General features: G+C 40.5%; 1 protein-coding gene across 8 annotated transcripts in view; it reads right to left on the reverse strand.

Annotated features, from left to right (window-relative positions):
* Positions 1 to 27,573, reverse strand: part of SNTG1 (syntrophin gamma 1) — a 462,794-nt gene that overhangs the window by 153,437 nt on the left and 281,784 nt on the right. For all 8 annotated transcript variants that reach the window (XM_079902226.1, XM_079902222.1, XM_079902224.1 and 5 more), the window contains 4 exons: positions 16,083 to 16,139; positions 3,235 to 3,292; positions 2,374 to 2,417; positions 2,239 to 2,280 (listed from right to left, as the gene is read on the reverse strand). In XM_079902226.1, coding sequence (XP_079758352.1) covers positions 2,239 to 2,280; positions 2,374 to 2,417; positions 3,235 to 3,292; positions 16,083 to 16,139 — 201 coding nt within the window. The remainder of the gene's footprint in view (positions 1 to 2,238; positions 2,281 to 2,373; positions 2,418 to 3,234; positions 3,293 to 16,082; positions 16,140 to 27,573) is intronic.

Consider the following 27,573-nt stretch of genomic DNA (forward strand, 5'->3'; position numbering starts at 1 on the left):
TACAGATGCAGATGCTGTGATGACCTAATTCTAGTTATTTAGCTAAAGAATCCGTTAACAACAGTCCACTGAGTGCCCAAGCGGGGAGCAGGGATCCCCGGCCACACAGATCAAGCCTGTGGCTACCTCCAGCACAGAAGCTACGGCTACACACCCTTGACGGCATCTGCGAATGCTGCAGACTTCTAACCATGGCAGTGAATAGTGTAGGCGAATAAGAGAAAGTCACAGGCACAAACAGCTTATCGTCATACCTTCCGAGGCTGCTTTCTGAATTTGGGCCTCTGGGGGCCCTGACTGGGAATGAGGAATGCGGCCCATCAGCATGGTACTTAAAACCATCCGCACCTCTGAGCCTGCGGTGACCTTTTCTGCCCATGTAAGTCCCTTCTTAAACATTTAATTAATATCTCAGTCCCACTGAGGTGTAAGTCAGTCTGTTTGCTTAGATAATTAGCAGTGAAGACAAAAGCACCTAATCACTGCTGCAAAGTGAAAGATGGGAAGCAAATAAGAATATCACTACCTACACTTCGAAGCTGATATGGTTAAACCTCTCAAAAGAGTAAAAGTTTGTTGTGAAGGGCCACGTGCAATTTGTGATACAATCTTAAATCCCTCTTTGAAACAGAAGGAACACCATTGGGAAGCGGCGTGATTAGCGCATTCTCATCTTTCATGCCGCGTGGATCTGTTTAATCAAAGTCTCATCACAGTAAGTGCAAGCTTGCTGCTTGCCTCTGAAGGGCAAAGTGCAAACAGGACTCCATGGAACAGTGTGCGGTTTTGGAAGAGAATGCACTTGTTTTTGCTCCCTGGACAATGAATTTAAAATCACGTTGTACTTTTGAAAAAAGACTAAAGTTAAAATATCTTTGCTTACAGGGCTGTATTTGAAATCTGTGTATATTCAGAACTGAGTAGTCTGTGATGTGCTGCTTCTCGTTTGTCTAAAACTCTGTTCTCAAATATTGCTTTTCCCTGTACCTATTTGACATAAGCCTGAGATCTGAAGTACGTATATTTTATGCGAGGTTCACCACGGGGTGATTTTTCAAAAATCAAGTAGGATTTTTGAGAGAAAAACCGAGCGATGAATATGGACACACCTTGCCTGTCCCACAGAGAACGCTCTCCAACAGCTCTGCTTGTGGAGCTGGGGCTTTTCAGATGCTCGGAGTTGCCTCTTTGAGGCCTGAAATATGTAAATATATCAGAAGAGTTTTCTCCAAATTGTAGCAGGGCAACGTCTTCACAAACCAAGTGAACTGGAGCCACGAGAAGCCGAAGGTTTACGGTATTTTCATTTTGTTTGACCCTTGAGTACAAACCTTTAGGCGTCTTTTCTCCTCTCTCCTTTCCCCTTCAGTGAAGGTTCTATGAATGTTATTGAATTAGCTGTGAAAAACATTTCCCAAACGCCTGACACCGGCCTGCATCACTTTTCTGCATCATTTTTTATGTCCTCCCTCAGCTCCACAGAAGCTGCTCAACCTTCCAGCTTCTCCCAAGGTGTAGATTAGAGGCCGCTGACAGTGAAACTGCTGGGCCCGTTGTTAACATACAAATTCCTGGGTCACATAAGCTGAGTGAATTAAAGGATCTGAAGCCGGGCTTCACATCTGCACATTACCAACATCCAAGAAAATACCACAGTAAACACTGCTGATCTTTCTGTGTAGCTGTCTAGTGAGCTGAACCTGTGAACCTTGAGATGAAGTGTCTCTAAATGTCGTCTCTGTCTCTCTGTCTCTCTGTCTCTCTCTCTCTCTCTCTCTCTCTCACACACACACACACACACACACACACACACACACACACACACACACGGTCTTTACATGCTCTTCCCATTGCCCCAGCTACTAGATGAAATTTTACAAACATAAATTTTTTTGTTTATAAGCTTCTAAACATTTGCAAAGATTTAGCGATATATTTCACCTAGAGATGCACTTAGTGGGCACGGACTAGTAGGAATTAACTGAAAAACTGGAAAACATAGCAAACAGCTGTATTTCTTTGAATTACATTTTTTTCTTAGTGATACTCACTGATCTGTTTCTAATATACAAAAAAAACACCCAAATACCAAGTAAGAGATTATCCAAAAGTCTGACAGCACACTGGACCAGCGTCATATTTCCTAATGAATAAAATGAAAAGTTTTTAGCAATGCCCTAAATCCTCATTTGCACATGGGGAAAATTATGATATTAGGAAAAAGTAAAGAAAACTCACCACTTCTTCATGTCTGCATTTCCTCACATTAATCCCGTTTATCTGCAATGGAAAGAGAGACACGGCTTCATGTGGTATATTGTGAATTGACCTTATGTTTTGGTTGCACATGGAAAATAATGGTAAGGTGTATACCTGCAGAATTGCGTCCCCAATGAAGAGCAGTCCTGAGAGCTCGGCTGTGAATGGAGAAGGACAATTGATTAGGCATCGTCTACTTCCTTCACACAGATGAAAGAGTGTTTAATTAAATAAAGTCAAAACTGATAAAAGGGAAAAAATGAAATGTTTTATATGGGTAGCATCTTAAAAGATCCACAGGTAATAGAAATGCAAAAACAATCACGATTCAACTCCTATGATTGAAACACGAGCTGAATTGGAACACATGCTGTGATAGTTCCATTTCATTCTATCATTTCAGATCTTAGTTGCCAGAAATTGGCCACACTTCTGGATGGAGGACTAAATGTTCTCACGTTCTTATGAGAGCATTAAGGCATCTATGAAAACGTTTAGAGCTAGACATTCACTCCGTCAGCAATGGAACCAGCTCCCCGTTTCTTTTTAAACACTAGGCTGTCTCAGTGATTTCGGTCATTGTAACAGTTGGTTTACATCCTCAGAGTTTTTCCTGGATGAAATTTCATATGAAGGGCTGAGTTAAATTGCATATGAAAACTGAAAAAAAATATATATAACTGGAGTTGCCTGTAACTGATGAGACTTGCAAGCATCAGAGCGTTTCTACGCTTCCCTGTTAATGAGACACTGTGCAGTCATGCAGTCTCTGGCTCACACACAGCCACCTGCTCTACTGTCTTCCCTCCCTGCCCGCCGGGCGGGTAAAGGACTTGGACTCGGCAGTCAGAACCGTCACCTGTTGCCTGGTCATGGGACCCTGGCCGGTCAGTCCCATATACGAATTTATGACTGTAACTATTGTCTTTTTCCTCAGTGACAGGGACTCACAGGACAGCCCTCTTAACACTTTACCTCTTTGCTCCTTGGAGATTTTTGAAATGACAACTGGAATGTTATGTTCCGCTCCCCCCTGAAAAGAGAAAATCATATATCGTGCTTTTTAATCTCAAAAAATTAAATACACAGCCTTTAGTTAGGAAACTATACAAGTTATGAACAGCATGTGAATAGACACCAAATAGAATTAAAATAGACCCCTGGAATTTTTCTACCAAATAGATTGTCCTCCCAAGAAACTTATCTGTTTAGAATTTCTCTGTGACATGCAATAATTAATCGCAGTTGACTTTGAAAATGTCAATTCTTAAAATTAAGGTTGGTGATCCCTTCAGAAGGCATTTCCTCCCATGGGTAGCAGTGCTGCCCATTGTAGAAATGCAAACTTAGGGCTCCAAACAGTAGATAATGATGTATTTCCGTTATCTGGCTGAGTTGTTCTATGCTGGGGACCAAGCAAGGGCCCCTTTGGATGCTGCATGGCTGGAGAAACTACATACACAAACTGGTACCAAAAAACGGACTGTGTATATGCCTGATGGGGAAGGGTCATTATATTCCTCTCTGTGTGAAAGTGCATACTACACAATTAACAGAATACAGTAAACTGACAAGAATATGGCAACAGTGCTTTGTCTAATTGACCAAATAAGATAGAAAAAAATAAAGAAAAATAAGCAAGCTAAACTTATGTGGACGGAAATAAAATAACTCCCTGAAGTAACTGCATAAACTTATGGTTTTTATATAACAGATTTGAGAAGGTTGAAAGCAATAGTTGAAAACTCAAGTAAGTGCATCAAAGAATAAGATTTCATGTAGAAAACAAGTACAGCACTTTTAACATGGGTAGTTGAAAAGATAATCTAAATTTCCACAGGGTTTCTGTAGCTTCAGAATAAGTAAACCTCCTAAGCCTTTTTTCCTTCAAGGACAAAAATTATTTTAGACAAGACATTTTTTCCCATGAATGTCCATTTTTAGCACTGAGTTGTCAATATATTTAAATATAAGATAGGCAGTAGTTGTAGAGAACAGCAGTGGCTTTCAAGCTTTTCTTGGCAAGTAGTCCTTTCTACTTCTGGGATATTAAGAAGAGACGTGATAAATAAAATACTGAAAACTGTCTTACCCAGGGTGAAATTCAAACCCACCCCTGAATCTCCTGTTCTCACCATTTCCCACCAACCTGACATTCACCCACCCACCCTCACTAAGTTTGTGCAGAAGGTCTCTGGCATAAGCTTCCTTGGCTTCTGATTCTGCTCTTGCATTTGTGTTTGTGTCCATAACAAGCCCTGATCCTGTCCAAGACAACCTCTCGTCTGATCAAAGCACAGGACTGGGACTGAGGGTGCAGTACAGAAGGAGTGCTTCCTTAGCACAGTAAACCCGGAGCAGAATCCAAGCCCTTCATGTTTACCAGCCAGGGTCCCAAGTTCCCAACCCCTGCATTCTGTTTTATCTTTCCCCCTTATACTTATTAGCTTCTTACCTACTACAATCTCACACCTTTCCTACATACATTATTTGTTTTCTTTCTCCTAACCACAAAGCAAGTTCCACAAGCACAACACATTTATTTATTTATTTTGGTTATTTGTTTCCTGCATTGATGTAATGTCAGTGCCTGGAATAATCATTCTTTTTTAAGCTTTGAAATGTTTGTTGAGTGAATGAGTGAATGAATAAATGAAGTCTAAAACTTTTCCAGACCTAAAATTGTTCATTCTTTTTTTTTAAACAATTTTTTAAAGATTTTTTTGATGTGGACCATTTTTAAAGTCTTTATTGAATTTGTTACAATACCGCTTCTGTTTTGTGTTTTGTGCTTTGGGCCCCGAGGCATGTGGGATCTTAGCTCCCTGACTAGGGATTGAACCCACACCCCCTGCATTGGAAGGCAAATCTTAACCGCTGGACCACCAGGGAAGTCCTGTAAAATTGTTCATTCTTTAAAGTACTTTGCAGAGGGAGACCTTCAAGACCACAGAGGAGTAAGACGTGGAGATCACCTTCCTCCCCACAGATACACCAGAAATACATCTACATGTGGAACAACTCCTACAGATCACCTACTGAATGCTGGCAGCAGACCTCAGACCTCCCAAAAGGCAAGAAACTCCCCACATACCTGGGGAGGGCAAAAGAAAAAAGAAAAAACAGAGACAAAAGAATAGGGACGGGACCTGCACCTCTGGGAGGGTGCCGTGAAGGAGGAAAGGTTTCCACACACTAGAAGCCCCTTCACTGGTGGAGACTGCGGGCGGCGGAGGGGGGAACCTTCGGAGCCGCAGAGGAGAGCGCAGCAACAGGGGCGCAGAGGGCAAAGCAGAGAGATGCCCGCACAGAGGATCGGTGCCGACCAGCACTCACCAGCCCGAGAGGCTTGTCTGCTCACCCGCCGGGGCGGGCGGGGCTGGGAGCTGAGGCTCAGGCTTCGGTCAGATCCCAGGGAGAGGACTGGGGTTGGCGGTGTGAACACAGCCTGCAGGGGGTTAGTGCACCACGGCTAGCCGGGAGGGAGTCCAGGGAAAAGCCTGGACCTGCCGAAGAGGCAAGAGACCATTGTTTTGGGGTGCGCAGGGAGAGGGGATTCAGAGCACTGCCTAAATGAGCTCCAGAGACGGGCACGAGCCGCGGCTAAAAGCGCGGACCCCAGAGACGGGCATGAGACGCTAAGGCTGCTGCTGCCGCCACCAAGAAGCTCCACACCCGCTTCCGGGGAGCCTGTGCAGCCCGCCACTGCCAGGGTCCCGGGACCCAGGGACAACTTCCACAGGAGAATGCACGGCACGCCTCAGGCTGGGGCAACGTCACGCCGGCCTCTGCCGCCGCAGGCTCACCCCGCACTCCGTGCCCCTCCCTCCCCCCGGCCAGAGCCCCCGAATCAGCGGCTATTTTAACCCCGTCCCGTCTGAGCGAAGAACAGACGCCCTCCGGGGACCTACACGCAGAGGCGGGTCCAAATCCAAAGCTGAACCCCGGGAGCTGTGCGAACAAAGAAGAGAAAGGGAAATCTCTCCCAGAAGCCTCAGGGGCAGCAGATTAAATCTCGACAGTCAACGTGATGTACCTGCATCTGTGGAATACCTGAATAGACAGCGAATCATCCCAAACTGAGGAGGTGGACTTTGGGAGCAACTGTAGACTTGGGGTTTGCTTTCTGCATCTAATATGTTTCTGGTTTTATGTTTATCTTAGTTTAGTATTTAGAGCTTCTTATCATTGGTAGATTTCTTTATTGATTTGGCTGCTCTCTTCCTTTTATATATATATATTTTTTTTTTTTTTTCAGTTTTCACTTTTTGTGAGTGTGTCTGTGTGTATGCTTCTTTCTGTGATTTTGTCTGTATAGCTTTGCTTTTACCTTTGTCCTAGGGTTCTGTCTGATTTTTTTTAATATAGTTTTTAGCGCTTGTTATCATTGGTGGATTTGTTTTTTGGTTTGGTTGTTCTCTTCTTTCTTTCTTTTATTACTTTTTAATTTTTAATAATTAAAATTATTTTAATAACTTTATTTCTTTTTATTTTATTTTTTCCTTTCTCTCTCTCTTCCTTCCTCTCTCTCTCTCTCTCTCTCTCTCTCTCTTTCTTTCTTTTTTTTCTCCCTTTTCTTCTGAGCCACGTGGCTGACAGGGTCTTGGTGCTACGGCCGGGTCTCAGGCCTGTGCCTCTGAGATGGGAGAGTCGAGTTCAGGACATTGGTCCACCAGAGACCTCCCAGCTCCACAAAATAAAATGGCGAAAGCTCTCCTAGAGCTCTCCATCCCAATGCTAAGACCCAGTTCCACTCAACAACCAGCAAGCTACAGTGCTGACACCCTGTGCCAAACAACCGACAAGACAGGAACACAACCCGTCCCATTAGCAGAGAGGCTGCTTAAAATCATAATAAGGTCACAGACACCCCAAAACACACCACCAGATGTGGTCCTGCCCACCAGAAAGACAAGATCCAGCCTCATCCACCAGAACACAGGCATGAATCCCCTCCACCAGGAGCCTACACAACCCACTGAACCAACCTTAGCCACTGGAGGCAGACACCAAAAACAAAGGGAACTACGGACCTGCAGCCTGTGAAAAGGAAACCCCAAACTCAGTAAATTCAGCAAAATAAAAAGACAGAGAAACATACAGCAGATGAAAGAGCAAGGTAAACACCCACCAGACCAAACAAATGAAGAGGAAATAGGCAGTCTACCTGAAAAAGAATTCAGAGTAATGATAGTGAAGATAATCCAAAACCTTGGAAACAGAATGGAGAAAATACAAAAAACATTTAACAAGGACCTAGAAGAACAAAAAAGCAAACAAACAATGATGAACAACACAATAAATGAAATTAAAAATTCTCTAGAAGGAATCAATAGCAGAATAACTGAGGCAGAAAAACGGATAAGTGACCTGGAAGATAAAATAGTGGGAATAACTACCGTAGAGAAGAATAAAGAAAAAAGAATGAAAAGAATTGAGGACAGTCTTAAGAGACCCCTGGGACAACATTAAACCCACCAACATTTGAATTATAGCGTTCCCAGAAGAAGAAGAGAAAAAGAAAGGGACTGAGAAAATATTTGAAGAGATTATAGTTGAAAACTTCCCTAATATGGGAAAGGAAATAGTCAAGTCCAGGAAGCACAGAGAATCCCATCCAGGATAAATCCAAGGAGAAACACACCAAGACACATATTAATCAAACTATCAAAAATTAAATACAAACAAAAAATATTAAAAGCAGCAAGGGAAAAACAACAAATAACATACAAGGGAATCCACATAAGGTTAACAGCTGATCTTTCAGCAGAAACTCTGCAAGCCAGAAGGGAGTGGGCAAGACATATTTAAAGTGATGAAAGGGAAAATACCTACAACCAAGATTACTCTACCCAGCAAGGATCTCATTCAGATTAGATGGAGAAATTAAAACCTTTACAGATAAGCAAAAGCTAAGAGAATTCAGCACCACCAAACCAGCTTTACAACAAATGCTATAGGAACTTCTCTAGCAGGAAACACAAGAGAAAGAAAAGACCTACAATAACAAACCCATAACAGTGAAGAAGATGGTAATAGGAACATACATATCGATAGTTACCTTAAATGTAAATTGATTAAATGCTCCCATCAAAAGACATAGATTGGCTGAATGGATACAAAAACAAGAACCATATATATGCTGTCTACAAGAGACCCACCTCAGACCTAGGGACACATACAGAGTGAAAGTGAGGGGATGGAAAAAGATATTCCATGCAAATGGAAATCAAAAGAAAGCTGGAGTAGGAATTCTCATATCAGACAAAATAGACTTTAAAATACAGACTATTACAAGAGACAAAGAAGGACACTACATAATGATCAAGGGATCAATTCAAGATATAACAATTGTAAATATTTATGCACCCAACATAGGAACATCTCAATACATAAGGCAAATGCTAACAGCCATAAAAGGGGAAATAGACAGTAACACAGTCATAGTAGGGGACTTTAACACCCCACTTTCACCAATGGACAGATCATCCAAAATGAAAATTAATAAGGAAACACAAGATTTAAATGATACATTAAACAAGATGGACTTAATTGATATTTATAGGACATCCTATCCAAAAAAAACAGAATACACTTTCTTCTCAAGTGCTCCTGGAACATTTTCCAGGACAGATCATATCTCAGGTCACAAATCAAGCCTTGGTAAATTTAAGACAACTGAAATCATATCAAGTATATTTTCAGACCACAACACTATGAGACCAGATATCAATTACAGTAAAAAATACAAACAACACATGGAGGCTAAACAATACACTACTAAATAACCAAGAGATCACTGATGAAATCAAAGACGATATCAAAAAATACCTAGAAACAAATGACAATGAAAACACGATGACCCAAAACCTATGGGATGCAGCAAAAGCAGTTCTAAGATGGAAGTTTATAGCAACACAATCCTACCTCAAGAAACAAGAAACATCTCAGAAAAACAACCTAACCTTACACCTAAAGCAATTAGAGAAAGAATAACAAAAAAAACCCCAAAGTTAGCAGAAGGAAAGGAATCATAAAGATCAGAGCAGAAATAAATGAGAAAGAAATGAAGGAAACGATAGCAACGATCAATAAAACTAAAAGCTGGTTCTTTGAGAAGATAAACAAAATTGATAAACCATTAGCCAGACTCATCAAGAAAAAAAGGGAGAAGACTCAAATCAATAGAATAGAAATGAAAAGGGAGAAGTAACAACTGACACTGCAGAAATACAAAGGATCATGAGAGATTACTACAAGCAACTATATGCCAATAAAATGGACAACCTGGAAGAAATGGAAAAATTCTTAGAAAAGCACAACCTTCCGAGACTGAACCAGGAAGAAATAGAAAATTTAAACTGACCAATCACAAGCACTGAAATTGAGACTATGACTAAAAATCTTCCAACAAACAAAAGCCCAGGACCAGATGGCTTCACAGGCAAATTCTATCGAACATTTAGAGAAGAGCTAACACCTATCCTTCTCAAACTCTTCTAAAATATAGCAGAGGGAGGAACACTCCCAAACTCATTCTATGAGGCCACCAACACCCTGATACCAAAACCAGACAAAGATGTCACAAAGAAAGAAAACTACAGGCCAATATCACTGAGGAACGTAGATGCAAAAATCCTCAACAAAATACTAGCAAACAGAATCCAACAGCGCATTAAAAGGCTCATGATCTTAAGGAGAAACTAAGACGGTGAACAATGAAATCAAACGTGCAAGGTTGCAGATAGTTTCTAGAGATCCTTGGAAACTGGGAAAAAAATTAAGAATACATCTCCATTTCTTAGAATAAGATGCTGGTTAGCTAATATAAATCGAGCACTGATGAAGTTTTACATGATAGAAAGAGAAAACAAACTCATCCAGATATTATGGTTCAGATATTTGGGGGCAGAGAAGAACGCTGTTTATGTCACTCCAGGTTGGTGGTTGTTACCAGAGCATTTTCCTTTAACTGATTTTGCTTCTCACAGTTTTCTGTCCTTGCACTACTGAATTTAAAGATTTTCTCAGTGCTCAGATTTTTAATGCAGGTTACCATGGTGGGATGGTGGGAAACCTCTCCTCAGGGTTGGTCTAGAGATATCGATTTTCTGAGAGTCAACTCAGCAATCCCATTCTTCCCTCAACACCTGAGACTTACAAATACCTTTTAATAATAAGATACAACTAGCCCCTATTTTATCAACATTTTCCTTTTATATGTAAAATTTCTCCTGAAATTTGAATGGTTTGAATCCAAAGGTATTTCTTTTTAACTTTATTTCTTCAATCAGACATTTGGAGCTCTGAGAGAATTTTTAAGCTAGTTTAAGGAGATCACTTCATTAATTGATTAAGAGAGCTAATTTTAAGACAAAACTCAGGGGATAAAATTGGAACATAAAACCACAGTGCCTTCATTTATTGAGTAAAATGTGAGAGCAGTCCAGCTCTATTAAAGTAAATTAGATTTAGCTCTGAACCTAATTGGGGATATTCCAAGTTTTCCAGACAGAAATCAAATAATGTGACTCATCCTGTTCAAGATAGGTGACAGGCTTCATGTTACACGCAGAATAAAAGCCAAGTCCCTTAGCATCCTGTTATGTGCCCTCAGCATCCCCTGAAGCTTTATCCTGGACCCGCGTCATTCTGACAAGGACATCTACATACACGGTCCCCTCTGCCTGGAGAGCGGTTTACCTTTACTTTTAACCTCGTATACACTCTGGCCACATCCAGGAGTTCAGCCTAAGGGCTCCTTCCTCAGCTTCTCCTTACCTGCAGTGATTACTTCTATAGCACTGGATCATGGCTGGGGCTTACGTTTCTCTACATGACACTCTGGTCAATGTCTGCTTTCCCTCTAGCATGTAAAGGGCCTGACGTCAGGGCAGGTTTCCTTTACTATCTTCTCCTTGACCTATCCTGAGGCCCGCCAGGGTGTATGGCTTGAGGCCACGGTTTAGAGAATAAATGAATTACTTGAGCTCTGTTGATCCAGGGTAAAATGAGATTAGAAAAAGTGAGGTGACATTCTAGAGTGCATCCCAGAAAATATTAAAACACACACCACTCAGTTTTGAGATAGCCTTTCTACAAAGCATAATTAATTTTATAGCTAGCTAGGAACAAGGATATAAAGTCCCATCAAGCATTTTGTGCATGACTCTATCCAATGATTTTGCCAGTACAACTCTGAAATTCCACTAAATCAAACCCAGAATGTTTTTATAATGCTGGGAATCTTGCCAAATAAATCCTTTCAATTCAATATTTTCATTACAATCAATCAATCATATTCTGGGCTTTGGAAAGAAAAGGATACACAGACCCCAACATTACATATCCATTTAGAGAACGGAAAATACTTACGAACAGATAATAACAGACAGTAATGAAGGTTTAGAGCCCAGTCAACAGGTGTGGGAGAGGCACCTAAAGGAATATCATCCGAAAGAACATGGACAAATACCCTTGTACATTTGAATGCCACGCTTATCTGCCAAAATCACTCAGTCTAGCTCTGGCGAGATTACTGGCTTTCCCACATAAGTCATGATCGCCTTCAAATGGAAATCCAAAGTAGGGAATTCTATAGAGGCGGAAAGTAGACGGCTGGTTGCTCAGACCTGAGCCGGGGATGGGGTATAGAAGGCGGATGCTGACGGTATGGGTTTTCTCCTCAGTGGATGAAAATGTTCTAAAACTGACTGTAGTGATGGGTGCACACATCCGTGAATACAATAAAAGTCATTGAATTGCACACTCTAAATGGGTAGGTTGTACGGTATGTGAATTACATCTCAATAAGCTGTTTAAGTTAAAAAATCATCCTTCAAATGATAATTCATCAGTGGTTTTACCTGATTCTTGGAACTAATGCACACTCTTCTAGCTAAGCTTTATTACCTGCTTATTACCCTCCTATTTCTGTGGTGCAAAGGTATGTACCCTGTACACACCTTTGGGGGAAACAGAAGAATCAGACTCAAATAATGAGAACAGGGCAGAATGAGGAAATGAATGCAAATGTGCCTGTGCTTGTAGCAACACTTGATATTTAAAGACTTTTGCCCTGAAATCACTAATAAATGAAAATACAGACATTTATGACAACTGCTATGAAGATGTATATGTTTGTTTGGTAAATATCATATAATTAATACCCAACCCTTGATATTAAGATGTTTGCTTGATGCTGGACATTTCAATCCATTTATTTCAGTTTCAAATAAACCAGAATGTGAATAACTTAGAGAGGAAACATTATTTGTGTTTCCAAATAGAGAGCGTAGAGATAATTCAGTGCAGGTTTTACAGCTATAGAGCGTATTTATTGGGAATAAGGACTCTGTCATCAGCTTTGATGTGGGTTGCGGCCCAGCTCTGCCGCTTACAACAAACAGGTAAATTACTTAACCTCTTAATACTTAACCACTGTCTGTAGAGGTCCAGCAACAGCTACCCACTTTCTGGACACTAAAGACCAGAGGAAACAATAGAAAGTATTTAGCTCAGAATCTGGCACTTCAAGAGCAGTTAATAAATATTAGCAACTATTGTTTATAAATGATAAGATTTTAATGGAAATAGTACTTATACTTTCACTTTGATTGCTGCAAAGTTAAAGATTCCAGATGGAAATCACCTTTGATCACAAACATTTCCCCGAGGGACGTGGATAACTAATTGTTTAGGGAAGAAAAGCTGAGTCTTTTGAAAAATACTCCACAAAACATTTTTCTAGTAATAATATTCAAAACACTCTTTCTCTAAAAGGTAATTCTTTTAATGACAAGGACCGGAGGTATGATTTAATAATATGCGAATGGATGGTATTGCATTTTAAGAGACACAGAAGAAAAATTAAAGTCTCACGGAGTCAAGATGGCAGCTTACTTTAAGGTGATTATATGGTAATTCTTACAAGAAGAATGGGGCAAAAATGCAAGACTATTAGACCCCTTGATGAGAAACTTTGGTGATTACTTGGGGTGTAGTGTGGAGACCATTAATTTATATTTAGAAATGGTAAGTATCTGGATGGCTCAGACAAGCGGACCAGAAAATGCAACAGGAACACTGATGCACGTAGAGCAGAGCCAGAGGCCACGCGCAGATCAAGGTGAAGAGGGCATTCCTGCAGGTGGATGCAGGAGGATATAAACCAGGTGGATGCAGGAGCCTGAGCGCTTCTAGGAGCAGCTTCAGTCTGAGGACACAGAAAAATAGTTGATCATACGTGGAAAGTTTAGTGATTCTTTTGTCCAGCTTTTGGAGAATGTTTTTTTTGAAATCTAAAAATGTAATTAGAAGAGCTTGGTGCTTTAATGACATGCAAACAAAAACAAAAACTAATACAAGGGGAAAAACACCCAAGTTTGTGATTTCTGAGGGATGTTTGAATCAAGGAAGACTGAGTCATGGTAACAGCCACGAAGCATCCCAAACAATTGTCAGAAAAGATCCAAAGTTACAGCAGATACGGGAATGGCTCTAAAAAGCAGCACGAGACTAAACATGGTGTAAAAGGGAAGGATTCCTGGAAGACTGAGAAAGGAGTGAGCACGCTGCTCCAACCCCAGAAGCCACGCACGGCCGAGTGTCAGGTCAGCAGCGAGGGCCGGAGTTCCTCTCTGCTCTTTTCTGAGGTCATGGATGGGGCTGGGTCCTGGACAGGGCTGGTCATGGACGGGGCTGGGGATGCACTGTGACTCAGAGACACAGGCGGGACCAGGTGGACATGTGTGCATGCCATGCCTCTAGATCCCACCTCACTGCACCCCAGGGCCAGTCACTAGATTTGCTAAATCGATAGATAAATAAATGGTCAGCATCAAAATATGAATTTGCATTTAGGCTAGAATACTTTCTTAAACTGTTGCTTATGTATATTGTAATTCTGAGATCTAAAGAAAGTAGTGCAAATGGATAAACACAGTTCATCCAATTTACATATGACAGGGTAAAGGGAAAAAGGATTGGTATAAAATATTGCTATTTAAAATAAATAAATGAATGATAAACAAATAATCACATGTTGAAATATGTTAACGGAATGAAAGATAGTTTAAAAATAGAAAAGCAAAGGTCAGAGGTAAGTAGTGAGAAACCTAAAATGGAAAACCCTAAAAGGAAAGTCTTCAGGCTGAATGGATAATATTCTAAATAAAAATACTGATGTTTTTATTTCTGGTTGGTTTGTGTGTCATAAGAATTATAAAATAATTTCTTTTTCGTCAAACCTCTTAATATATGGCCCCCATCACAATTCAAATATTACTTCTGTGGCCAGTATTTTGAATGGAAAATATATACTTATTTGATTTAAAAAATAACTCTATTTATTACATGTATAAGAGTTTTGTTTGGGTTGAAATAATGTAAATATTAAACAAAAATGATTTATTTGGCAAAATTCTTAACGTTTAAAAACTGTCTAGGTTACAATGTGGCATTTCAGTAAAAATAAGTAACATCGTATTATTGAGTTTCACTCTAAATGGAAATAGGACAGAAAGAAAAGAACATTTCCATCCTGCACAAAATTCATACGGCTCCACTCCCAGAAAGAGAGTCAGTGCTTATGTCAAATGAAAGCAGCTCTCGTGAATGGATTTTATTCACACTCAGCTCCTGTTCTCTCTTCATGGACATTTACTATCTTCAGTGGTACCTTTAAATCCTTCATGGCAATCTCAATAAATATGGAAAAAAACAAGAAAACTTGTTTCTTGGTTTATTCCCACAACATCATTTCCACATCCTGTAATTTGTCCTACGTATCTCCTTGGCCTTAGTTGATGACAGACAGAGTGAAAGAAAAAATAAACCTTAAAACTAACATTTTATATAGTAAATACTCTCATCACTTGACGAACACCATGCCAGTCAACACTGGTCAGTTTTCTGAATCATTTTCGTAATGTCAACTAGAGATGACAGCCACCAAATTTAGAGTTCCACTTTCCAAGTGTATGTACCTCAACCTGTGTTAAAATTTCATGAAATGTACACCTGAGATGTATGATTTTCACCCTACACAGGCAAAATGCCTAACCCAACAACCAAGATAAAGTTAAATTTCATTGATCTCTGCAGAGATACAGGTTTCTAAAGGGCATTTAAAATCATTGAGTTAATTTTTTCAATATTTATATAACTTTCTGTCCTTTTTTAAAATTTATATTTTGTTTCATTGATGATACATTGCAGGTGTGGTACATCTTTAATAGTCTGTGATATACAGAAAGAAAAGCCCTTTAAAATGTAACAGTAACTAGAAAAGAACAGATATGGTCCGTTTTTAGAAGAATTGAGGTGCTAAAACTTTAAATGTATCCTATATACTTGGCATTGGAACATGAGATTTTACTGATTTCTTAAATAAAAAAAGAAAACTGCACAAAAGAAAAAGATGACTAGAACAGAACTAATACTTAACTTACTATCAGACCTTATATGAACCTAAAACATGTTCGGCTCCTTTCACTGACAGACCAGTATTTCCCGCTCTGGCTGGTTAAAAGATATGCACACCGCAAGGCCATATTTGATATTTTAGATGAAACCAGATAAAGAAAAGTAATGGGTTATATTCAATTCCAGGTAAGGTAAATTTCCCAAATACTTCTCTCAAATCTCTTAATCAAAAGGTGGCCAAGATTTTGAGAGCCTGCTTAATTTCCTCTCAGTCCAAATATTGAGGAGTTTGCTATAGCCATTCTCGTCTACTTATCGATCTGCAGAAAGTTAAAGTTCACAGAAACGCGGGCATTACGGCACAGACTTTGTAAGGATAGACAGGAGAGACGGGCTACCTTTATGCTTAATCCAAATCCTCCTACAGTTTGTCTTCTAATGGTCACCGTTCTTTCCTGAAAGACAGATTTTAAAAGTGGTTAGTGTTGCCTGCTACTGTACCCACACACCACTTTCCTCCTCTCGGTTTTGTGGACATTTGGTGACAGCATAAAGGCCCCAAACTTTGCAATAAATGGAGTATTTTGGAATTTTTAAATCGAAGGCTAACTATTTGTCAAGATAAAAGGGACTGCAGTTTATTAAACTGCTAAATTCTCAAGGTAACTTCTTTCAATGATTTTTTGGACATAGTTTGGAATCTGAACTTTAAAACCTCTTCTCATTCTCACATTATGTGTTCTTGTTGTTGAAAAATAATTCAGCATCACACGGTAAATATTATCTTTGCCAACCAAGGTCATATCTCCATTACTACCAGTCATGTGGTTTGTGGAGACTTGAGTGCTGGGCTGGAAGACTGCCATGTTTCAGCACATAAATGGTCCATGTGTACGTCTGGGGTTGGAACTCTAAATAAACCAGGTTCACAATGATTGCTTGTTTGAAAGAAGAATGCATTTTACAGTTAACTGATACTTATAATAAAATTATCAGTTTTCAAAAGCAGTTCTCTTTTGCCTTCCACAATGGAAGCAATCATTCAACCACTGGCATATGAAATTTAAAAATCGCAAAGAGCCACATTTGGACAAATCCTTTAGTTTCCAATAAAAAAAATCAATATTACTTTTTTGTGGTGATCATCTCTACATAATGCATATCTCCTGGCATGCTGAAGGGCTGAGAGCTTTTATTTAGAACCTTCTCCATTTATTTATAACCTTCCCATCTTCTTGAGCCTTCCCCTACCTAGAAAGGTTTAGACTCCACCCTTCCTCCCTGGTACCTGGAAGAGATATTTGTTTTCTGGTCCTTGTGTCTCCACAAAGGCTCAGTTTATTTGGCTACATTATCTACTCCCCTACTTAATAGTCACCTGAGGTATTCCATCTGTGGTAGTTTAAAAAATACATTCTAAACAAATTTTAAGTACAATGGAAAAATACATTTAATAAAATTATTTCTTATATATCTTTATATAGAATTCTTTCTGAAGAAAGAAAAGTTACTCGGCACATTTAGGTATCTAATTAATATTTATCCACATCCTATTCCAACAGCTATATCACAGAGGAGCTCAAAGACTGCGAGACTCAGCGGGATAAGTTGATTACATGGTCGTCTTCAGTCTTACCAAACAGACAGGCGAGCTGCTTTCCCACTGCCTATCAAACTAAACTAAAGTTCTTAGACGGCACAGCTATTTTCTTAATTCTTTTCTGTAAGGAATAAATACTTGATTCCTTAAAATAGTATCAAAACCAAGGGTACAGTTAGCTCAGAAAACCCACATCAACTGTCTCAAAATAAAGATTTCAACCTGTCAAAGCAAATGCATTTTTAATAGCAAATGGTATCACCTCAAGTTTCTAGAACATCTTCCATAGCAATCATTAGCCGCAAGGGCAATTTGGTGAGCAAACTCTCCTGAGCAGCAGAGTGCGCGCTGAAGCCCTGCTTTTTTCTGAAGGAACGGCAAGCATGCAGGTTATTAAAGGTCTATGCAGTGCCTTTATTCATTCTGTACAAGACTGCCTTCTAATCTTTGGTGGAGAATATTCAGCACATGTTCCAAATTGGATACAAAATTGCTGATGCAGAGAAGAGTTTGACTAAAGAGTCAGCAGAACCTGTGGAAAAGCTCAGAAGCAGCACTTATTTTAATGTTTCTTAAACACACGGGTACACACGCACGCTCTTGCAAACGCACGCTCTTGCAAACGCAGACAGCACCTCTAGACGCTACTGCTTCATTAGCTGACTCGTAAGGAAGTGGGGAGACACGGGCAGGACCAATTACTTTGCGTTTTAAAGCCAAAATTTTAAATTGGTGCCTGCAGGTAGCAGGAGGCATGGAAAGGCACACCCCCGTTCAGACGGTACCTGCTGACACCCTCCTGCTCATCTGTATGTCGTGTCAGCTGTGCCCTCCAGCCCCTCCCCATCTGCCCCAAAAATCAGAGGAAAGAAAGGGATGTTAATGAATTGTTTCAGCTGCTCACCTCATAAATCAGAGGGTATCTGGAAGCTGCTCGGGAGCTGTATTTAGTTAACACAGTGTGAGTTTCATAAAGACGTTGCCTAGCAACAAGACCCCATCCTTTGGGAAACCAAGTATAATTGGTTATTTTATTTCTTTCTTTTTTTTTTTTTTTTTGCGGTACGCGGGCCTCTCACTGTTGTGGCCTCTCCCGCTGTGGAGCACAGGCTCCGGACGCGCAGGCTCAGCGGCCATGGCTCACGGGCCCAGCCGCTCTGCGGTATGTGGAATCTTCCCGGACCGGGGCACGAACCCGCATCCCCTGCATCGGCAGGCGGACTCTCAACCACTGCGCCACCAGGGAAGCCCTATTTTATTTCTTAAAACACAATTGAGACGTGCTCCCACACACTCATATATACGACAAGCCTTCATTTATTCTTCCTACTCCTTACAAAATGAAAGGATGGAGCCCAAGAGTGGGATCAGCCCGTATGAAGTTGTGCCACACACCTAAATTGATTCATGTTATGGACAACATGTTGAAGCGCTTACCTTGCGTTATATAAAAGCATAATTATTATCACCCCTGCCCTCTGGAGTATTGTATTTGACATACTCTCTGTGTTTACTGTCTGAACTACATGGGAACCAACACACACATGTTACCAAACAGAACACATTGCTCTTGTACATCCAGGAATGGACGTTTTTGAGACACACAGTGAAAAAGGGGAGGGAGTGGTGAGAATAAGGCAGAAACTAGAGAGACTGCAATGAAGAACTGTACTGACTCTGTGCGCTGGGAACAAAGAAGATGCATAGGAAAGGAGAGAGGAAAAGTCATGAGCTCTTTTCGACAATTCAGGAAGAGTAACTAAACCTCAAAGAGGGATAAGAATAAAACGGTAGCTTCTAATTACCAAAAATCTAAATACTATGTGCCCTTATATATACAGTGGAATATTACTCAGCCATAAAATGAAACGAAATTGAGTTATTTGTAGTGAGGTGGATGGACCTAGAGTCTGTCATACACAGTGAAGTAAGTCAGAAAGAGAAAAACAAATACCGTGTGCTAACACATATATATGGAGTCTAAAAAAAAAAAAACCGTACTGATGAACCTAGTTGCAGGGCAGGAATAAAGATGTAGTTATAGAGAATGGACTTGAGGACACAGGGTAAGAGGGGGAAGCTGGGTTGAAGTGAGAGTAGCACCCACATATATGCACTACCGAAGGTAAAATAATCGGCTGGTGGGAAGCATCCACATAGCACAGGGAGACCAGCTATGTGCTTTGTGGCCACCTAGAGGGGTGGGACAGGGAGGGTGGGAGGGAGACGCAGGAGGGAGGGGATATGGGGACATATGTATGCATATGGCTGATTCACTTTGTTGTGCAATAGAAACTAACACAGTATTGTGAAGCAATTATACTCCAATAAAGATCTATTAAAAATAAATAAATACTATGTGCCCTTACGGGTTTCACAGCACTCGTGATTGTTTATTAAAATACACCGTGACCTTCACTGTTTCTTCCCTCTAGTTTTCTGAGTTCTGAACCTATGTCTTGTTCACAGTTGTCCTTAGAATTTAGCATCAGGCCTAAATCAAAGTTAGATAATCATCTGCTAAATGAATAAAGAGGGTTTTTCCCCAAACATTTTCATTTCAAACATGTAATCATCACAGCATTCCACCTGCGTAGGCAATATTTTCCCAATTAAGAGTGAAAAAACTAAAATGCAAATGAATTACAGTCCCTTGGCCAAGATCCAAATCATGATCGACATGAAAGTGTCTCTGATGCCCACCACCTTTTCCATCACACAGGCCCAATACAAGATGGAGAAATAGATGAAAGAAGCAAAGATACTGAAAACTAGGGAGCAGAAAGGGAAGGCGTCCTCAGAAGCAACGCTCTTCCTCTGAGCCTGGGAATGAGGCGAGCACAACCCCCACCTAGCACTACCGACCTTCAGCTTGTGCTTGAAGTTACAGTTACAGCGCAGCAGAGCAGCGATAGGGGATGAAAGCCCTGCGGGCTAGAGAGGGAGAACGGAAACTGCCTTTGTTCTTTGTCTATGCAGAAAAATCCAAAGAACCAACAAAAATCCCATGGAACTAATACGCAATTACAGCAAGGTCGTAGGAGACACAGCTAATATACAAAAGTCAACTGCTTCCCTGTATATCCGCCATGAGAATTGGAACTTGAAATTAAAATCACAGCGCCATTTACAGTAGCCCATTAAAAAGGGGATACTTTGGTATAAATCTAACAAGTAACATTTTCTATGTGGAAAACTATAAAGTGCTGAGGAAAGAAATCAAAGATGATCAAGATAAACAAGGAGGGAGATTTTATATTCATGGATTAGAAGACTCAATATTTTCAAGATATCGATTCCTCCTAACTTGATCTATGGAATCAGTACAATCCCAATAAAAATCCCAGCAAGCTCTTTGTGGGTATCAAGAGGCTGCGTCTCAGACTTCTATGGAGAGAACCCATAACGGCCAACACGAAGCTGAAGCAGAAGGACCAAACCCGAGGACGTGGGGTCCCTGATTCAGGACTTGCCATAAAGCTACAGGAATCAAGACAGTGCAATTTTTTTGAAGACTAAACATATAGATCCCTGGAACAGAACAGCAAGCCCAAAACTAGAGCCAAGAAAAAAGACAGAGTCAATCTGATCTTGACAAAGGAACAAAGGCAATTCAATGGAGAAAAGGATAGTCCTTCAATAACCCAAAAAAAAAAAAAAAAAGAAAGGAATCCAAATATGAAAGTTATCCTTTCACAAAAGTTAACACAGACTGAATCACAGACCTAAACATAACCACAGTCTTATATAAAGATTCTAGGAGAAAACCTGTATGACTTTGGGTTTGGCAATGAGCTTTCAAAAGGAACACCAAAAGCATGGTCCATAAAAGAAAAAATTTGATGTTAGGAAATATTAAAATTGAAAACTTCTGCTTTGCAGAAGATACTGTTAGGAGGATGAAAAAAGTCACAGATTGGAAGAAAATATTTGCAAAATATCTATCTGATAGGGACTTGTTTCCAAAATATGCAAAGAACCCAACACTCAGCAAGAAAACAACCAACCTAATTTTAAAAATGCCAAAATATTTGAGCAAACACCTCATCAAAGAATATACAGATAGCAAGAAAGCTCTTGAAAAGGTACTCTACAAAATTTATTAGTGGATTGCAGGTTAAAAAATGAGATAATATTACACACCTTTTAAAATGGCTAAAACCCAAAACGTTGACAATATCAAATGCTGGGGAGGATTCTCATCACTAAGAATTCTCATTCCTTACTGGTGGGAATTCAAAAAGAGAGTTTGGGGGTCTCTTACAAAGCTAACACAGTGCAGGAATTGCACTCCTAGGTATTTACTCGACTAATTTAAAAATTTATGTTTACGCAAAAGCTGCACGCAAATGTTTATAGCGGCTTTATTCATAACTGCCAAAAACTGAAGTGACCAAGATGCTGTTTATTCATAGAATGAACAATAATTACACAAACGAACAAATAAATAGAAATGATCTATCCAGCTCCAAAAAGACATGGAGAAAACTCAAATGGATATCACTAAGCAAAAGAAGCCAGTCTGAAAAGGATATATACTCTGATCCCATCTGTAAGACGTTCTGAAAAGGCAAAACTAAAGGACAGTGAAATGACTAGTGGCTGCCAGGAGTTCGGGCAGAGGGAAGAGGTTGAATGGATGAAGCACAGGGAGTTACAGGGCGAGGAGACCATTCTTTAGGATACAGTAATAATGGACACGTGACACTGTGCATTTGTCAAACCCCATAGAACTTCGGAGAAAAAGCAGTCCACCTTCACACATGCGCGTTAGGAAGCTGGGGGCCCAAAGCGAAGTGTGACAAGTGATCTAACTGCATTACAGGTGTGCGTCAGCCCCTTACCGAGCGGGCTGGCAGACGCGCTGCCTGAGCGACTTTGGAAACGAGTGGCGTCTGCGAGACGCAGGCTACGGGCTGAGACCCTCCTTGATGAAGCTGTCCCACGCGAGGGTGTAGTGACAATCCTGACACTGCTATGCATGCATGCTGAAATTAAACAAGCACCTGGCGGGGGGGACCAGCTTCTCACTGTGGGGTGGGAATTTACAGACACAAGCAGGGGGACAGCTAGAACAGTCCATGGGCAAGGAAGACAGCGGGGAGGCATCAGTATGAACCCATGTTTAGCTTAATACAGACAGAGGTGGTTACATATAGAAATACTCATAGATAAGTGAATCTACAAAGGTTATTGTCTGTCTTTTTAAAAATGGCTCTTCGGGGCTGTAATCCATGTACCTTAACACCAGCTACTGAAAGTGTACGATTTAGATGCTTTTAGTAGTTTCAGTTATGCAGCCATCATCACAATCAGTTTTAGAACATTTGTGTTCAATATTCCAGAATGCACCTAGAACCCCTCACTCCTGACCCCCCCATTCTAACCTTAGGCATTTAATCTACGTTCTATCTCTGTGGCTTTGCCTATTACGGACATTTCCCATAAATGCAATCATACAGTATGTAGTCCTTTGTGTCTGTCTTCTAACTACGATGCTTTTAAGGTTCACCCATGCTGTAGCATGTATCAATACTTCGCTTCTTAAACTGTCAGATAACATTCCACTGCATGGGCATACCACACGTTATCCCCCCCTCCACATTTAGGGTGTTTATAGGATTTGGCTACTAAGAATCATGCTGCTATGAACATCTGCGGACAAGTTTTTGCGTGGACATGTGTGATCGTTTTTCCCGAGTATATACCAAAGAGTGAAAACTGGGACGGCCAGGCTGTTCCAGTGAGGCTGGACATTCTACCAGCATTGTCCGAGGACCCCAGCTTCTCCGCATCTTCAGGACCACTTGTTCTTATCTGTCTTTCTGATTATAAACATCCTAGTGGCTATAAAGTGTACCTCACTGTGGTCTTGATGTACATTTCCTTGATGGCTAATGACGTTGAGCATTTCTTCATTTCCTTATTGGCCAATTATACATCTTCTTTGTAATAAAAACATCTATTCAAATCCTTTGCTCATTTTTTATTGCCCATTTTATTAATGAGTCATAAGTTTCTGACTGATTCTTGAAAGATATTTTTGGCATATATAGAAATCTGGGTTGATAGTTCTTTCTCTTCTGCAGCTGAAAAATACCATGCCACTTCCTTCCAGTTTCCATTGTTTCTGGGGAGAACTCTACTATCATTTGAATGGTTTTCCCCCTATTCCTGAAGTATTATTGTGTCTTGCTGCTTTTAAGTTTTTTCTTTGTCTTTAGTTTTCAGGATTTGACTATGATGTGTCTTAACACAGGTTTCTTGGGTTTATCCTTTTGAGATCTGCCCCCCTTCTTTAGGTTTATGTCAGTTGCAAACTTTGGGGCGTTTTCAGGCATTATTCCTTCAAGCACTGTTTGAGCTCTGACCTCCTTCTCTTTTCCTGGGACTCTGATGATATAAACGCTGGATCTTTCATTATAGTCTCATGGGTCCCTTATTTTTTTTCAGACCAGTTTTTCTCTTTAGTTCAGAAAGGGTAATTTTTATTGTTCTGTCTTCAAGTTAATTGGTTCTTTCCTCTGTCCTCTCCATGCTGCTCTTGAGCCCATCCACTGAGTTTTTATTTCAGTTGAATTTTCAGTTCTACAATTTCCAGTTGCTTTTTGCTGAGACTTTCTCTTTTCTCATTTGTTTCAATCCTGTTTGTAACAGACCCGAAACCATTTTATGACAGCTACTTCCCAATCCTTGTTAGATAATTGTAACATCTGTGACATTGCAAGGTTGGCATCTGTTGATTGTCTTTTCTTACTCGAGGTGAGAATTTCCTTGTTACTCCTGGTCATAGGTGGGAAAGTTCCAGCTGCTCCAGGCCTCCGCTGACAAGAGCCTGGGTGGGAAGTGCAGGGCTGCCTGGTCACTGCTCCCTGAGAGGCGTCCACCGCGGTCTCATCATCAACGTGCTACAGTAAACCCTGACTTTCCACGAGGCCTCCTCCGGTACTTCTCCAGGGCAGGGTGGAAGAAACAACGTATTTTTAAACAGCAGATTTCTCTATCTGTGGTACAAAACAACTGATGAAGTCAGTTCCAAGGGAGAGAAATAATAAATATACCAATGACAGAAATGACAGTTTTGACCAAAACTTTCACTATTTAATCTATTATGTTAAACATGTAGGATAGTATTTACATAAATAATATAGGCCTTATTTTCACATTATTGTCTATTTCGTTTCACCTAGTTTGTATGAGTCTTCATTTCCAGAACAATGCAAATTTTAGTCTATCAATCTACGTTTAATTTCATTGAAGTATTACAAATTTAATTAAAATAATTTATATGAAGCAATATAACCTTCATAAACCTATAAACTTTAGAATATCCTTAGGCTCCTTTTCACTAATACCATATTAAAAGCACTTTGGAGGGGCTTCCCTGGTTGGCGCAGTGGTTGGGAGTCCGCCTGCCGATGCAGGGGACACAGGTTCGTGCCCCGGTCCGGGAAGATCCCACATGCCGCGAAGCGGCTGGGCCCGTGAGCCATGGCCGCTGAGCCTGCGCGTCTGGAGCCTGTGCTCCGCAACGGGAGAGGCCGCAACAGTGAGAGGCCCACGTATCGCAAAAAAAAAAAACCGCTTTTGTTTGAAGCAATAATAATGAAACTCCTTTGCATCTAAAAAGGACTGACTCCCAGAATGATTCTTTTGAGGTGAGAAGTTTTGTTTCCTAATATTATACAGAAAGATTACTTATCCAGTTTAAATTGCTCATCCAGGATAATCATTAGAGGCAAAGTAAATTAGAGAAAGGGACAAATATTCAGATCAGTGGTCCATCAGTTATTTTAGGAAACAACTATGACCCCACGTTAGGTTATAGAGCCGAGAGGAATACAAGTTAGAAATGGTTAGAAAGCAGAAAGTGGGAAGGAGGGAGCCAGGCTTTACTTTTCACTTCTACAATCTTCTACGGTAATGTGGTCACGTTCAATGCTGTCACAGCCAATTCTGTAAATCAGATGTTCTCTCCTTCTCACTCACAGGAACCGAGATTCAGAGAAGGAAGTTAACTCACACAGGGTCACAAAGCTAGCAAATGGCCAGGCTGAGATGACAAGCCAGGTCTGTCTGATTTTAGAGCCAATAGATTTTCCACCGTAACACACACACACACACACACACACACACACACACACACAAGTAACCTTGGTTCTGACACTCTTTTGAGTCAGATATACTAACTTCTTTCTCTAGGATAACACACAACAAAATGATGAATAAAATAAGGCACACAAACAAAAAATAAAGTCAAAGTGTAACCAGGGCAATAAGAAGAAAAAAATTTCATGGTTGTCAGAAAGGAAGACTAACTGTCTCCTGATAGGTAAGAAGGTTCCACCCAAACTGTGACCCTGATCGCATCCACCGCGGGCCCAGGACTGGAAGGACCAGGGAGGGAGAAAAGCGGCTCGTGGTGTGTGTAAGAATGAACCTTTCTTCCACTATTTGCCCATTTTGAATGTGGCTCCGGATGAAAGATTTAAAAGCTAATTCTCCTGAGAACTTGTCAACATGAATTGGTCTACATGTGGGTTTGAGATGATATTCAGTCTACCTGTGTGGTCTCGAATCCCCAGCGGAGAATTTAGTTTAAAGAATACCTGGGTCGCCAGTAGCCTCAGGCACCTTGAAAAAGCAAATGAAAATGAAAATTCTGCCTTTGTAACACATTGTAGAGCCAAACCCAAGAAATTCCCACAGAGCACCAAAGGCCATGAACTCAGGGTGAAAATTCGCAGAGCACAACGAGTGAGTCGGCAGAACAGCAAACAGGCAAACAAGGAACAGTGGCGGGTTAGGTTCTGTAGAGACTGCAGATCCTAGAATTCCAGACGCACCACGTAAGTAGGATTTTTAGAATGATGAATAGAACAGGAGGAGATATCAAACGTACGATAGTGACATCAAATATTACGCACCAAATATAAAATGGGACAGACTAGAACTTCTAGAAGAAAAGAAGTTTCCAGAATCAGAATTTCAATACATAGTTTAAGCAACAGGCTAAATCTAACCAGAGAGAGAGTTCCTGAACTGAAAGGAAAGCAGAGGGAGTTGCCGTCTGGCCTCCAAGGCCAGACCATCTGGCGCAGAGTGTGGAGCAACAGAAGAGAGTGAGGACTCAGAGGCTGACGTAACGCCCACCTACAGGTCAGGACCACAGGCAAGAACAGAGAGAGGGAGATAAGCAGACGCTTTTTAAATGATTATGATTGTTCTGAATTGAAGAAATGCATAAATCCGCATATTCAAGAATTCCTGACTCCCGTGCAAAGCAAATAAAAACAAATCTTCATAGTTGCTTCACAGTGAAACTGCAGGTCACCACAGGTGGGGATTCCTAAATATCCAATGCTCTTGAGAGAAGGGTCAGGCTCCCTACAGAGGAAGCATAAGCAATAGATGGTAGACTTTCCAAAACTCTACCTCAACCTGACAGCTGGGGGAAAAATGTATAATAAAATAAAGCAAAATGTCAATCTTCTTACAAGATAAAGAAAAACCACCAAACAAATCATTTTAAATATCTATCTACCAATTATCTACATACATATATTGAACATAGGCAGGTAGATAAATAGATAGATAGACAATATTCTCTACATATACACAAACACACACACAATGTGAGATAGATAGATACATGATAGAGCGAGCTCAGGGAAAGATTTATATTATTTATATGTAGTAAACAAAATTAAAATTAAGAAGATTAGAAACACAAAATGCAAAACAGTTTTGGTTTTTTTTTTAATGGAAAGAAGAAAGGGCATCAGTGAGGGCAGGGGAGGCTTCAGAGTGAAGGGTAACATTTTCCTTCTTAAACTGGTGACGGGCACATGGGTGACCATATCCTTCTTGCTCTGTGAGTTCAAATTATATGTTATAAAAATTCATTTCTATGAATATGTAAGTGGGGCAATCTGGCCTAGAGCTGGCCTAATGCCAACACCCGTGCTCTGTCTGTTGATGTGGAAGCACACTCACTTGCCAGGCGGGGCTGCTCTCATGTACGTCAGTCCTTAATCCTCACCTGGTGCACCTGTGACAATGCACATCACCCTTCCTACGAGAATGCATTCCTTTCTTGGATAACTCGGTAGTAGAGAGATCACCAAATAGTGAGCAACAATCCAGAAGACCACCTCTGTGCATATAAGTTGTAAGTGTTGAGATTAATAAAGGAAAAATGATGTTATTGCATGAGTTATTTGAAAACGCTAAACATAAAATAATAGGGATTTTAAAATATACTATTAATAAGGGACACACCCAGATCA

Source organism: Stenella coeruleoalba (assembly GCF_951394435.1).
Source record: "Stenella coeruleoalba genome assembly, chromosome: 17".
Taxonomy (NCBI): Eukaryota; Metazoa; Chordata; class Mammalia; order Artiodactyla; family Delphinidae; genus Stenella; species Stenella coeruleoalba.